The 15,248-nt window shown below is 35.7% G+C and overlaps 2 protein-coding genes across 4 annotated transcripts in view; both read right to left on the bottom strand.

Annotated features, from left to right (window-relative positions):
* The window catches only part of LOC127835102 (muscleblind-like protein 1), a 305,570-nt gene that overhangs the window by 175,868 nt on the left and 114,454 nt on the right, over positions 1–15,248 (bottom strand). The window lies entirely within an intron of this gene.
* LOC127835485 (zinc finger protein 862-like) lies at positions 6,525–8,162 on the bottom strand. Its single transcript, XM_052361929.1, has one exon. The coding sequence runs from the start codon at positions 8,160–8,162 to the stop codon at positions 6,525–6,527; it is 1,638 nt and encodes a 545-aa protein (XP_052217889.1).

Below are 15,248 nucleotides of genomic sequence, written 5' to 3'. Positions count from 1 at the left end.
TATCTTTAAGTTCTTTCAGTAATTCAATGGCCCTGGACACATACCTCCACACAAGTGTGCAATGCCAAAAAGTTAATTTTTAAAGTAAAACTGCCTTTTATTTCTAGTTTTGGTAAAAAAAGAACTATAAAGCCTGATCTTTTTCCTGGAATTCTCCAGGAAATTCCTTAAGAAATTCCAGCAGTTATCATCAGCCTTTTTCCATCCAAAACATCACCACTTAAGAATGTGGTGCCGTTTTACAAAAGGAAGGCCATATGACTATGGTCTACCATGGTAGACCATGGTCATATGACCATGGAATCCACGTTTTGTTAAATGGCACCACGGTCTTTATCCATGGTCATCATGACCATAGTATTCGGCCAAGGTCAACCATGGTATTATACCATGGTCAACCATGGTATTTTACCATTTCAACCATGGTCATAATGACCATGGCCAAAGACTGTGGTGCCATTTAATAAAACGTGGTCTGCCATGGTAAAACATGGTCATACCATGGTCATATGATCATGGTCCCCCATGGTTTAGCCATGATAAACCATGGTATACCATGGTCATATGGCCTTCATTTCGCCTGGGAACAAAACATAAGAAATGTACATTTTCTGCCAAGAACTTTTTATTTGCAAGTCCATTTTTATAAAGCCATAAGAATAAAGAGCAAGAATGGTGGAATGTTTTACCCATTTAATTCTTATCTTGAATGTAGATACTCAACATTTTTCATGCTTGGTAATTTGGGGAAAGAAAATTGGTAATGTTTGAGATAAGCTAAGGCTGGTATAAATTACAGAATCTACTTTATCAATGACAGAATTAGGTTTATTGACCACATTTGATACTACTGAAACAAGAAAACATAATTGTACACATAAATAAGTCATTAAAAACACAAATTTGCTTTCCAAATTGTTGGCATAAAGCAACATAACTAAGGAGTAGAATACAGAAATCTATCTTATGAGAACAGCTTCTTTATCATGCAGGCTAGATATCAGTAAATTAATTTATAAATGTGATTTGCCTTAAAAGAGCAATGAGGTTTCAATAATTGCTGATAGATTTAAAGAATAAAAGATTTGAGACACTATACAACAGAAGTAAATAAAACAAGAGATTGCCAATCAATATGGTCCCCTACAGGTGAAACTCCACCATTGTCAGTATTTTTATTTTATTTTATATATTTGTTGCCATAGCAACCATAATTCTTGACATAGGAACAAAATGAAATGATGTGCATCATCATAAAGTTTCATGAAAAAATATGAAGGGCTTTTAAAGTAATCGCAGGATCCAGAAAAGTGTGACGGACTGACAGACAGACTGACAGACAGACAGAGCACAAACCATAAGTCCCCTCTGGTTTCACCGGTACGGGACAATAAGGATATTTAATATTTGTTTTGTTTCCGGGGTATCATGTTATAAATAAATATTTTCATTGTGTTTTGTTTGTAGGAATGTTATACCAAGTAAAATCATAAATAAAGAAAAAAAAGCAAAAACATATATAGTTATTAAAAAGAATATAGCAGAACGTGTGGATAGCATGGCCCTACCTTGTTCTGGCTACCATAACTTTAAATGTCGCTTTTTATGATTTTTGACTGGCGCGACATTAAAGTTATGGACCAACCGTATTAGGAAAGTCAACCAGAAATTCTTGAAAAGTTGACAGTTAACAAAGACTGGTCCAAAACAGTTTTTAAATGCAGTCATTGGCCCAAATCAACCACTTGATTGGAAATTTGACATTTTTCACATTTAATTGATATATTCTTTCACAAAATACTATCTTAAACATTTAAAATTTGTCTTTTCTGCTCTAACATGTCAAGAAAAACAACGATGCGACAGACATTATTGAAATGCCAATCTCCCGAGATTTCACGGTAATATGACATTATTTCTATTTTTAGTAACATACCATGTCCTCAAGTGTTTTCAAATTCAGAATGACATTTCCTGGTATTTTAAATTATTCTTGCTTGTTTTGTAAACAAATTGTAGTAAACATACAAACTCAAAGTATAATTATTTAAAATTACCTGATTCACTTTGAAATCAGTCTTTTAATCCACCAGACGTAAGTTGTTAATCACAAATAATAGATTTCAGAAAACGAAAGTAATGTTTACAATTTCAGCAAAAAATGTCAAAGTCGATCCGAAAGAATCCAAATGAAAACTCGTCACGTGACAAAGCGACAATGGCATCAAAATTGTGAATTTCAGGCTGATGATAGTTATTTTCATCTATTGTAAGCTGCATTTTAAACATTTGAACCTTAAAATATGCCCCGATGCAATAATTGATATTCATTCACCAATATATGTAGAAATGTATCCAAGAAAATGAACTGTCTTTGATTTATAGCGTGACATAAATATGTTACGACTCTGGTTTACTTTCGATATGGGGTTCGCTTCAGCGTACAGGTCTTTCAATACTATATAAACTGTACGCTGAAGTTCCTTCAGCTAGGCCCTTACCTGTTGCTGTAGATTTACATAAAAATAGCATGTGTGCTAAGAAATTAAATCACAATGCTTAGTAGATAAAAGAAAATGCAAACATAAAACAAACACAATTCCAAACTAATTTAAAATCATATAGTCAGTAATATAATTTCAGTAACTTACAAATAAATGTGTCAAAGCAAAATAAATTGGTGGGTTTGTGACAATAAGCTAGATTGAAGTTGAGCTTCATGATTGATGACAACCAGATTCTGCAGCCATTGTTATTTGAAGGTCACACTTGTTGTTTTACATTTTTTTCCTACTGACATTTACTGTTGTTCAACCCCCCACCCCCCCCCCCCCGGCGAAATGTTGTTCATGATTTCATGAACACTTCAAGCCAATCAAGAACTGTTCATGAACGGTTCTGAAAAAGTTCCTGAGCTTAGTTATGAACTTTTGGACATGATCTGTTCTTAAGACATGTTCATGAACTGTTTATGAATTATTGTTGAACATTTCAAAGTTCATGAACAGTTCTTCATCTAACCATAAATACTTAGTGATGAACATTTCATGCACAATTCTTATGACTTTTCTGAGACAGACTTTAAGGATCCATCATGAATAATTCATGAATTCCTTTGTGCTAGATGTTTCATACATATTTTTGAAAGTAATATTGAAATGTCTAGCATACAAATCTTGTAGATTTGTGAAACCTGTGAAGTTAGTATGAATATGCATAGTACTTTCACCACTGTAAGTTAGAGTTCTTGACCTGTTCTAGAGAATTTTAAGAACATTTGTACAAGAACTGTTCAAGAACTGCCTTCAGGAACACTTCAATAACTTTTTAAGGACCTTTCCTGTTCTTGAATTATTCTTAAACTATTCTTGAACACTTTAAGAACTTTTTTGAACAACATGTTTCCTTCTGATGTTCTTAAACAGGTCTACGCAATGTTTTTGAACATATGATGGACTTTTTAAAAATCCAATATGTTCTTAAAAGGACCTGTCATTGTTCTTGGAAGACTTAAAAGACAAGTTTAAGAACGTTTTAAGGACATCTTATTTCAAGAACAGTTTAAGATGATATCAAGAACTCAATGTACATTGCATTGCTGTTTTTACAAAGAAAGAATATTGTGTGCACAGGAAGTTGAAACGGAAGGCACATGGTTTATGTTATATTTGAAAATGTAAGTCTTTAATAAATTACCGGCTGAACTGATCAGCCATTGGTTCCATTTCAAGTTCTTTGGCACTGTAAGTGTAACCATTTCAGGGAAACCATTGATTAGTAAATGATTCTTGAACTGAAAATGAGACTATTCATAATCTTTTCAATACATGAATTATTCATGAACATATAGTGCAAAGTTGTATTATGAAATTTAAAGAGTATTATCAAACCACTTTTATCCCATTTTCACCGCGACATTGACGGTATAACACGTTGTGGAATATACTTGCTTGTATTCAACACTGTGGAATATACCTGTCGCGTGCACGGACTACTTTTTAAATGACGTCATGCGATATGCGCTAAAATTAGGTCGATATTGTTTGGTTCATTTATCGAATTTTAAGGACACCCATTAGAAGAAAATGTGCATATTTTGCAGAAAAAAATATATATGACAAATTCACCAAAAGAAATGTTGAAATAAAATAACAAATTACACGATTTTTGTTTTGTTAATTTTTTTATTTATATTTACTTTACCACTGAATGATTTTTCATAAGAAACAAAGTCGACAAAACTTAAGCTTCAAAATTATACGACCTTCAACCTTTAAATCTAGTCATATGCTATACTCTTTCGTCATCCGTTTAATGAATCAGTTGATTGATGGCGTCATAAAATGACATACTTATTGCGTCATTTTCCCCATTTTTTGACGATTTATTATAAACGCGACTTATTTCACATGTTTTCTACATGTACTGTATGTCGACATATCTGAATTGTCAATTGATCACATTTGACTAATTTCGTGTAATGTGCATTGTTTATAACCAAAGCATATAGATCTACTTTTGACATTTAACTTAAATATTAAGAATGTACAACAAGCCATACACATATCGCACAGTTCATGAATAATCTGCTATGTTTGCTTTCCTATTTAATTCACGTTAGGCATAGAGCTGTGTTAAGTATAAGATGGTAAAAATAGCACCACACTGGAATTGGGAACGTCCCATTTTGCATACATGCCATACGTCCCGGATTGTCCGGGACAGTCCCGGAAATGAAGAACTTGTCCCGCTGTCCCGGAAGTCTGTCAAATGTCCCGGAATTCACAAAATCCAAATATACATGTACCTTATCTTAGGCTTAACTGCACCTCGAATCTGTGTATATCTGCAGCGTCTCCATGACAATGCCTACCCGAATAGGCAGACTACGCTACGTGTCAAAATCGATCAATTAACAGGGGTCCTGTTACCTACATCGATTGTCTCACGTTCGCGGTCAAACCGAACAGGCGGCATTGTTTAATGTGGTTGTTAATTGACTTTAATCTACTACGTCATTATTTCCCGCTGCGTAAGGGCAAATGGTAGTTGATCACACATCTGAAGTCCAATGTGTGACTGTCCGGATTTTAAGTTGACGATCTACCGGTACTGTTTTGTTGTATTTGTTTTATTGTGATTGGTTGTATGTATTGTGAATTGATTTGAGTTGACGATCTAACGGTACTGTATTGTTGTATTTTTTATTACATAAATGTTATAAATGTATAAAGGCGTATCAACAACTACGCGTTACACACCGGTCTAAATAACAATAACGCAGTGACGTCACCATCTATGTTTAGAACGCTTACACTGAAAACACGTATCTTGTATCTAGTAACGGAAGTAGTAATGTTTAATTTGACGTTAATAGATCAAGTGTATTTCGGATAAGCTTTCGAACTTTTGCAATTAACGATGTGAAACACACAAAAAACGTACCAAAAATGCATATGTCTATAAACAGGGATCATATTTTCCCGCAACCCCAATCGGTCCGGATTAAAATAGGGGGAAAAGTATCCGAAAAGTTTACATCCGAAATCATGAAAAATACGTTATTATATATACCATTGCTTTTGCCATGCACTTAATACGCGTAATAAACGTACAAGTTAAATTCCATTTGGCATTTGTTTTAAACGGAACATACGAGTTTTCTCAATTGTTTTTATCATTTGCTATATCATTGTTTTTTCGTGTGTCGTTTTCAACAGACATTTTATTCATCGTTGTCAACTATTATAAAGGTGCGTAAGTCGTAAACGATGTTTTAAATCGTTGTCGATTTGATAATAGCTTACAAATATGCTTGGAAATAAACACGTCTGTGCGGATGTTGGCTACTGACAACAACAAAACCAAATAATCGTTTTTTTACTTTTATCTCTGATATTATCAAATTTATTACCGTTCAAAGTGATAACAATACATTTATAAAACATAACGAAACAACGCAATAGTAATCGTGTGCTTAATACATAAATACAAATCAATATTTAGGACTAGGCAACAGGATATAGTACAATCATACATGAATGTCATTAATAATGAGATAAGATAAAGATAAGATTTATTTCTACTAGTTTTTATATAATTTAAAAATGTTGTGCATGAAGCCTCTGACCTGCATCTATACGTAGATCCAAAAAACTGCCATAAAATTTGCGAGCATAAAACTAAGAAGAAACGAAAACAAAATGTGGTACCGCTAAGAAAGTGGGTAAAAACGAATTATTTAAGTATCAGATCGAATCAATTTCGGAGTGAACTGGTCAGCAGCTTCCTCACAATGAAAGGTTGCAAGTACATATATGCATTTCAGCACAAGCAACAGGCAATACAAAATATTTAAACAATAAAACTCAGCAAGATAATGTTGACATGCAATACAAAAGCACAAAACGTTTAAAAAACGCAAAAAGCACCAAAAGCACAAAAAGCGTGAACAAATAATGAATAGCAAATGTACACAATCCTGTCATTGTCTGCACATCTTCAACACGATGAACAATATGGGATTACATGTTTATTAACTTATCAAGCTTCTTGTTGTTGCAAAATATTTGCCGATTCTTCACTGAACGCCACTTCTGGTAAATAACCTCGGGCTCGAATGCAGACAAGTCAGGGCCATTGATGGCAACGCGCATTAAATTGTCAAGATTTTCCAAACCCATTCTGCATCTTAGACGAGTTTTTATGAGGTTTTGAGCTGAAAACCCACGTTCACAGTCTACTGTACTGACAGGGAGCACCCTGCAGATGGCAAGAAGCCCCGTCATGTTTGGGAACTTTGCCCACATCTCTTCTTGAGACAGAATTTTGTCAGCAAGCCCCTCGAATGATGACACTTTGAGGTCGAACATGTAATTTTTTAACAGAGAAAATTCTCGGAGGGCTCCCTCTTCACAAACGGGCGGCGATTTGCCACCGATCTCTTTTCCGAAATGCTTCAAAAGCACTGAGATTTGCTTATTGCCATAATCGGCCTGGTCTTTAGTGGAACTTGGAAAGTCGGCCGGGTTGAACAGCATCATTGCTTCCCATATTTCAATTTTTGGGAAACGCTCCTGAATGCTGTTCAACAGTATTTCTGCAAACTCCGATACCGCAACAGGCAGTCGTGTGTCTTTGTGGGTTCGTTTTATTAACACCCCATGAAACGTCTCTTGTGTCTCGTATGTTGTCAAAAATTCACGCAGGTTTGGTCCATAGGAAGGTTTCTCAACCAAATACTGCTGTTCAATGGAACAACATGCAGTTCGGATAGTACCAGTAAGTTGACTGTATGAAAGCTTCTCTAATTGCAATGCCTTTGAAACCAAAGCAAGTTCCGACATGATGTCAGAAAAGAAGTGTGTCAGAAACAGAAACTTGTATGTTCTGCAAACTTGAAACAATGACAATGCCATGACATCATCATCGGAATCGCTTTCCATTGACTTCAAAAGCGAGTGCAGTGTTTTTCTCACATTCGTTACACTGTTAGCAAAACTTAACCAGCGAACTTGGTGCACAGCTGTAGGTTTGACTTGTGGGTCTTCAAGAACATCTTGCCAAACTTTCAAATGCTCAAGTCTTTTACTCGATCGACAAAAAAACGAGTAAAGTGAATGAAGCAGGCCTTCGTAATATGCGACTTCTTTCACAGACTTTGCTGCATCAAGGCTACTCAATGCCAGTCTGTGGGCAGCACAATGCATGTCAAGCATGAATGGGTTGTCCGATTTCAAGCGAACAGACACACCATTTTGTTTTCCGGTCATGACTGCGGCCCCGTCAGAGCTAAACCCATACACACGTTCTAGGTTTATGCCACGGGCCTTGAGAACACCCACAAGCGAGTTGTATACCACGCCAGAATCTGCAGCACTGAGTTTTATCAACGTAAGGAAACTAGTGTGCATGTCACCATCGTGCAAATAGTTCACATACACAATCAAGTGTTTCTCCAAACCAATGTCTGTGCTCTCGTCAATCATGATACCGAGAGCAGGGCTACTTTTCACTTTTTGTAACAAGGTGTCGTCTATGTGGTTTGATATTATCTGTATGAACTCCACGCAAGCATTTGCATCATGGTACAAAGATCTTGTAAGAGGCGTGTCGTTGCTGACTTGTAACTCGCAAAGTATTGGATACTTTTCGATAGGCATGTTTGACTTAGCAACTGTAAACGCTGTGCGAATCAATCTACAGACCGCCAGTCTTATGTTGTCAGCATTTTTGCTCATACTTTTGTCAACAGACGACATCCTTTGTGCTAACATGTCTGATTCCATTTGCATGGACGTTTTGTGACCACTACTATTCTCGTGGTCTTTCAATGTAGATTTGCGAAAGTTGGTAGAACCTGACGTAAATTTGGACAGGTTGTTGTGTTTGACGCACAAAGTGCACAACATGGCTCCATTGTCATACTGTAGCCAACTAAATTTGCCCAGCCAACTAGATGTGAAATTTTTACTTTCACTACTACTGTCATGCCTTGCCTTTTTGGAACCATGCGCAGGGGACTTGTCCCGCTTGCGCTTTGATAATGGGTTGGCACTTACAACAGCCGAATCTGTACCATTGCCACACCCGCTAGAGATAATTTCGGAATTCGAATCGACAATTCTAGTCTCGTTTATGCAACTTTCATTTCTTAGTTGCAGACTAATCGGTTGCTCAAGCCGACAGTCTGTTTGAGAATCCGGTTTGCCAGACCGGTTCTCATGTGAACTTGGGTCGCTACTCCCAGTCACTGAATATGCACGTAACACCGGTTCGCTACTCCGGTTTTCATTCGGTTTCAATTGAGTTTGTAACCACGCAACAATCTTGCGTTGTGCCATTTTACAATGAAAATGACGATAAATCTAAGTTTTATGGTCTATAAGTAATATCTTGGTGTGATAAACATACACATCAGTAAACAAATAGATTACTTATTCGCGCATATGAGCTACAAACATTTCTTTTTAATGCAATTACAATCGTAACAAATTGTTTTGTTTCACATTCACGTCAATTAACATCAAAGACCGATTATATACCAGTGCGCGCTGTCACCTTAGCCTCTATACCAATAACTATCAATAGACGCACAATGATACCGATAATCGATCGATATGTACATCACAGGCCTTAAGTCTCTTTAATTGTTTTGCGGTTTTTACAGTTTGAGAAATTTTCAAACACCCTCATTAATTTCGGACGCGTCTTTAATCCCCTATTCACAAGTTTGTTATTCTTGGTCGGACGTGCAATAAACCGGTCCAGACCGGTTTAGAGACTGGACTGCAGCGATTGATTTATCAGTTTATCACACCTAATCGAGATAAGACTGTCATTAGGGTGTGCGTTGACGTGTATATTGTGTAACTTGCAATCGATTTTATGGGAATTTAAGCAAACAGATTCGGACCGACTGTTTGGGATTTTCAATCGGTCTTTCATGACCCCAATCGGTCTAGGACCGACAAAACCGAAAAAAATATGATCCCTGTCTATAAATATCGCTACATTTTATACATGTCCCGGAAAATCGTCAAAAGTCCCGGACAATTTAACTCAATGTCCCGGCATTGGTCTGAAAAATTATGGCATGTATGCATTTTGTACACGGGTATTTTCTACTCATTTATCTGTTGTGTACTGGAATGTTTTCCATTCTTTGTGTATTTATATATTAAATTATTTTTTCGTACAATAAGGGCATTTACCATAGATAAATAAAACATTGTGCAAGTTTAAACATAATTATGTTTGTATGCAGAAATCTGCAAATGCAACCGAGTTTACCAACGGCTATTATTAGATAAACTGCTCCGGTTCATTTGAACAGCAGTAATGTAGAGTACATGACGTAGCGTGTGACGAAGAAGAAAGTTTATCGCGTTCATAAACTCATTTGAATTTATAAAGTGATAGAATGGCATAAGGGTCTTTATAAAAGTATGCTAAAATAATTATTAAAGACCCTAGATGCAAAATCGTCAATTATTGAGTTAAATGGATAATAGATGGATTTTAAAGGATAATTAAAGGTAAGATACTAGTTCTTACGTGTTTTGATTTTTGTTTGTACTTGTGTCGTTCCCTGTTGTCAGGGAAATGATTTTAACATGGGCGCCATTGATGCATCGGATCACACACGGCATACCCATAACATTATATAAAAAACACGTTCTGCGCGTCCTTAAATTCGTCGTCCGAAGTCGGAAAACGTATTGCCCTGTATATTTTGTCAAATAAAGTGTCAGTCGCTGGAATGGTCTGTTTACTCGTCAAAATTGTCAAGGTCGTCGATAGCTAAAGAAACTTCAGCGTACAGTTTATTTAGTATTGACAGAGCTGTACAAAGTCGCGCCAGTCAAAAATCATAAAAAGCGACATTTAAAGTTATGGTAGCCAGAACTAGGTCGTCGATGGTGTACATGTATGTTGACATCGACAGCATTTTGTCAGGAGCAATCGCCGCCATATTGGATTTTGATCATTTTCTTTCGAAAATAAAATGAATTATAGTAAAGTAAAATCAATCATCTTTTCGCGGTCGTAATGTATTAAAATTCGCATACTGCGTAAAATTGAATGTAGGCAAATGATGATATTTTTACTTGTTTTACAGTTTGTGTGTGAATTTTTTAAAGACTATTTTGCGTACCATAACAAATACATGTATATCACTACGCATGGTTACATTTGTTAGATTTTAAGCGCTTTTATGACTGAATTAAAATTATTGTTAAGGTTATTAGATCTATTTATGTTAAATGTCACGTTGAAAAATCAAATGGGATAAATGGAATACTAGGATTAGCGTTGAATACAGAGAAGTTTATGTTTCTCGGCTCGAACACCGAAAGCGCTCGCCAAGGCTCGCGCTTCCGGCGTTCTAAGCCTCGCAACATAAACTTCTCTGTATTCAACGCTATCCTAGTATTCTCTATGTATCTCAGTTATTAGTGTTATATTTAAATTATTGTTATATGTTGCTATCAATATGTTAAGTGCTAATACAAGACTTGTTTCTTCTAACCCTGACCTGTTTGTTGAGCTTTAGTAACACTTATGATAACCTTTGCATAAATTGACAAATTCTTGTTCATGAATAGTTCATGAACACTTCATGCCACCTCAGTTCATGAACTCTTGAAGAACTATGGTTCATGAACTATTCACTTACAGTTCGTGAACAGAAAATGAGCCATTGAAAAATAGAAGGAAAATGTTCATGAACTGTTCGTGAACAGCAAAACCCTGAAGAATTTTTCAAGAATTGTGTTGTTCATGAACTGTTCAAGAACACTTCATGCCATTGATGTTCATGAATAGTTCATGAACATTTCATGCCATAATGGTTCAAGAATAGTTCATGAACACTTCATGCCACACGGGCTCAAGAATAGTTCATGAACACTTCATGCCATAAGGGTTCAAGAATAGTTCATGAACACTTCATGCCATTAGGTTTCAAGAATATTTCATGAACACTTCATGCCATTAGTGTTCATGAACAGTTCATGAACTAAAATTTCAAGAACTTTTCACAGACGTGGCTCATTTTCTGTTCATGAACTATTCGTGAACAATTCATGAACTCAGTTCATGAACAGTTCATGAACTGTTCACGAATTATTCGTGAACTGCAGAACAACATTTCGCAGGGGAGGTCATTATGTTTATTTCAGGAGAAATAGTTAAGTTGTAATAGTCAAAGGATATTTTAACTCAAATTACATCAAAAGCCTATGGCTTATTGGAGATACTTTCAAGTGCATTTCCTGGGCAGACACTAAAATTGGTGTCTCAAGAGAAGATCTTGAGAATGCTCCCAGAGTTGGCATGAAACCTCAGACCTCCTGATCACTAAGAAGACACAACATTCAGTACGCCATCACATTGTTGTGATTGATTACCTTAAATCCACTGAACATATTGCAAGGGTTAATAACATTTTAATGCAAAGTATGAAATTCTACAAGATGACTTTTAATCCACTGAAAATATTTCAAGGTTTTTATATCATATTGTAATTAAAGCAATCTCTCAATGTATTGTAATATAAAATTCAATTCAACAGTAGCCACTAGACCTGGAATTGTTTTAAGACCCATGCCAGATGTTTCGCACCTTTGGGTAGGCAAGCAAACTGCAGTGAAGTCTTCAATCGAGAGGAGGGCACTTTTCAAGGGATTACTCTTAGGTGCAATTTCCTGACATTTTCAACTTAAAATTTACCTTCAATAACAATATCTGCCAGCATTCAGGTTAATAACCTCTTGATCCATGTTTTTATTTATATAAAGATTGGTGAGCATTACCTATCAAATTCAATGCGGTAACATTTCATAGTCATTAAATGGAATCAAGTGGACAGTCTGGAAACATTTGGACACCTGGACTTGCTGATGATGAAAATTTTCTCTTTTACACCTAACAACAGATGCAGGGAAAATCCAACAGACAACTCAGGTAAGCTGGGCGTCACCAGAAACAGTGGGAAGAGCATAGTGTTCAATATCAACACATCCAATGGCACACACATCACTGTCCAAGGCATCCAATGGCACACACATCACTGTCCAAGGCAAAGCGCATCCAATGGCACACACATCACTGTCCAAGGCATCCAATGGCACACACATCACTGTCCAAGGCAAAGGGCTGGAGAAGATGGACAGCTTCATCTATCTCAACAGCATACTGGACAACACTAGAGGAACGGATGCAGATGTCAGAGCCCACATCAGTAAAGTATGAGCAGCCTTCCATCAGCTGAAGAACATCGGAGGATCTTATGCGAAAAGCATCACCACCAAGATCAGGCTCTTCAATAAGCATAGTAAAGCCAATATTCCATGGAGTAGAGACCTGGAGAACAACGGTAACCACCAAAAGAAAATCCACATCTTCATCAACTCCTGCCTCAAGATTGTCGGACAGCCAGAGATACGCTCCTAGAACCGAAACGCCTGGAGGAAGCTGGTTAATGACCCATGTCCCAAACATGACCACACGCAAAGATGAGAATTGACTTCGAATGTGATGTAGTGAAAATGTCATTGCCATTTTTTATCAATGCAATCAATGAAGGAATGTTTTCATTTTCATAATCTTTGCATGAAATGTAAGACATTTCATCTAACATTTCATTGCCATTACCTATCAATGAAATCCATTTTTGTAAATGATGTTACTGTATATTTTACATAAAATATTTTTATCTCATGTGTCCAATATATACGCGGAAGAACAGAAGATTTGTAATAGAGGGTAAGTCAAGGATCATTCCAGTAAATTTTGTAAAAATCCGCCAAGCAGAAATTTTACAAGATGTCACTTTAATTAAAAGTTTACTCACAACCCATGATGGGTTCCCAAAAGCTCATCCTTTGCAAGTTTCTCACAGTTGAGCTTAAGATAGGCATCCATTTGTGTGGCTAAAATAACATAATTACACAAATTACAAAAAAAAATCAGTAATGTACTTCAAGAATATCTTCATTAACCCTTTCCCACTTAGAAGCAAAGTGAAAATGGCTTTTGCAAACAGCATAAAACCAGAACAGGCTGCAAGTAACTCGGAGTCTGTTCAGGTTTAATGCTGTTTGCTGCTCATCAGTTACTAAGGGTTGGAAATGAAGCCTTTAAAACTTTAATTTGGTAAGAAAGGTATTTAATTAAATTTAGCTTTCTATATGAGACTACAAAAGCGTCAATATACGTATCTAAGTGGCAAAGGGTTAATATATAGTCATAAATATCTACATACAATAACTCAGATATTACTATAAAAAAGATTCCTACACTTAAATGAGATTAAATGCACTGTTTTACTTTTGCTTTGCTTTTTAATTTAGTAATAACAAATGTGCTAAATTGCTTTTGCAGACTTAATGAATTAAAAATTTGCAAAAGAGCACTTACAAAAGCTCTAGTTTAACATCAAGTCAACCAGAGAACTTTCCCCAACAGCAATAAACAACAACAGCAGGCTTTTTCCGCTCCATTTTGGGAAAACGCCACACTGGAATTTTGGGAATTTGGCGTCGTGAAAACCCCCATTTTGGGAAAAAAATTAATCGCAAAATTGGCTCAATTGGAAAAAATTATCGCATGTAAATTATTTAAAACAGTGTTTCTTATATTTCAAAGAAGCCGTTAACTGGTAAATAACGACTATTTTGATAACTTATTATTAAAATTTTACAAAATATTATGAACATGTGTGATTAGTGCAGGTTTTTTAATCTGAATTTGGGGAAAAGGCTTGGCCTTTTTGAGGTGAAAAAAATCGCGGGAAGCGCCGGATTTTGAGGATAAAAAGTCTTAAATAATCATTAACATATTTTACAGTTCTTAAAACAAATTCAAGGCAACAGATAATTTAATTATGCAATACTTTCTATTTTCTACACCAGATAAGGTCATCTTATATATTTAAAGGGTAAAAAAAAAAAAAAAAAAAAAAAAAATTTTTTTTTTTTTTTTTTTTTTGAATTGGGAATTTTTTTTTCAATTGGGAAAAAAACAACCAGATTTGCATTGGGAATGGGGCCGAATTTCGGACCCGTGGCATAGGGCGGAAAAAGCCTGAACAGTATAGCATGTAATTACTGTTATTGATTGTAAAAGAAACCTAATACATTAAAACCCCAGTTGAAAATTACTTTTTTACTTTCATGAATCATAAAACTGTTTTATTATGCACAAATGAAAGCCAAAACTCAACAATATAAAAGAGACTTTGTGAACGATCCTGTGGCTTCTGAACGTTCTAAGTGAAACTGAATCACAGCAAAGTCTGGATTAAAGAAACCATTTACAGAAAACATGGCCATAAAATCTAGACAGTTTCCATTTATAGATTGTGAATGAAAAAACGGAATTATATTTGTCAATTATGCTTATTTGCACCAGTTTTCTTATATAGATGTATTTTTTACAGAATTTAGACACACTAGTTTAATTCAAACAAGAAATATCTTTAAAAAAAGATATACGGCGTAAATAGTTTAATGAATGAGATCAAGGATAGCGAATGTCTTTTTCTGTGCAGTTCTTAGCTGCATCACACGCAGTACGGGATGTTACGGGGAGTTTTCGCGGCTTATTTTACATTATAACATATTGCTGGTCATAAACCTATAGATACAAAACAGAAAACCAAAAGAAGAATGGAAGTGAAATTTAAACATATGAGTCAACCGGCCACACGAGAAGTATCCGTATTTATAGGCGCGTTCTTCGAA

Source organism: Dreissena polymorpha, chromosome 6 (assembly GCF_020536995.1).
Source record: "Dreissena polymorpha isolate Duluth1 chromosome 6, UMN_Dpol_1.0, whole genome shotgun sequence".
NCBI classification, from domain to species: Eukaryota; Metazoa; Mollusca; class Bivalvia; order Myida; family Dreissenidae; genus Dreissena; species Dreissena polymorpha.
Note: the sequence above shows the minus strand (reverse complement) of the source record. Positions and strands in the feature narration are given on the sequence as shown.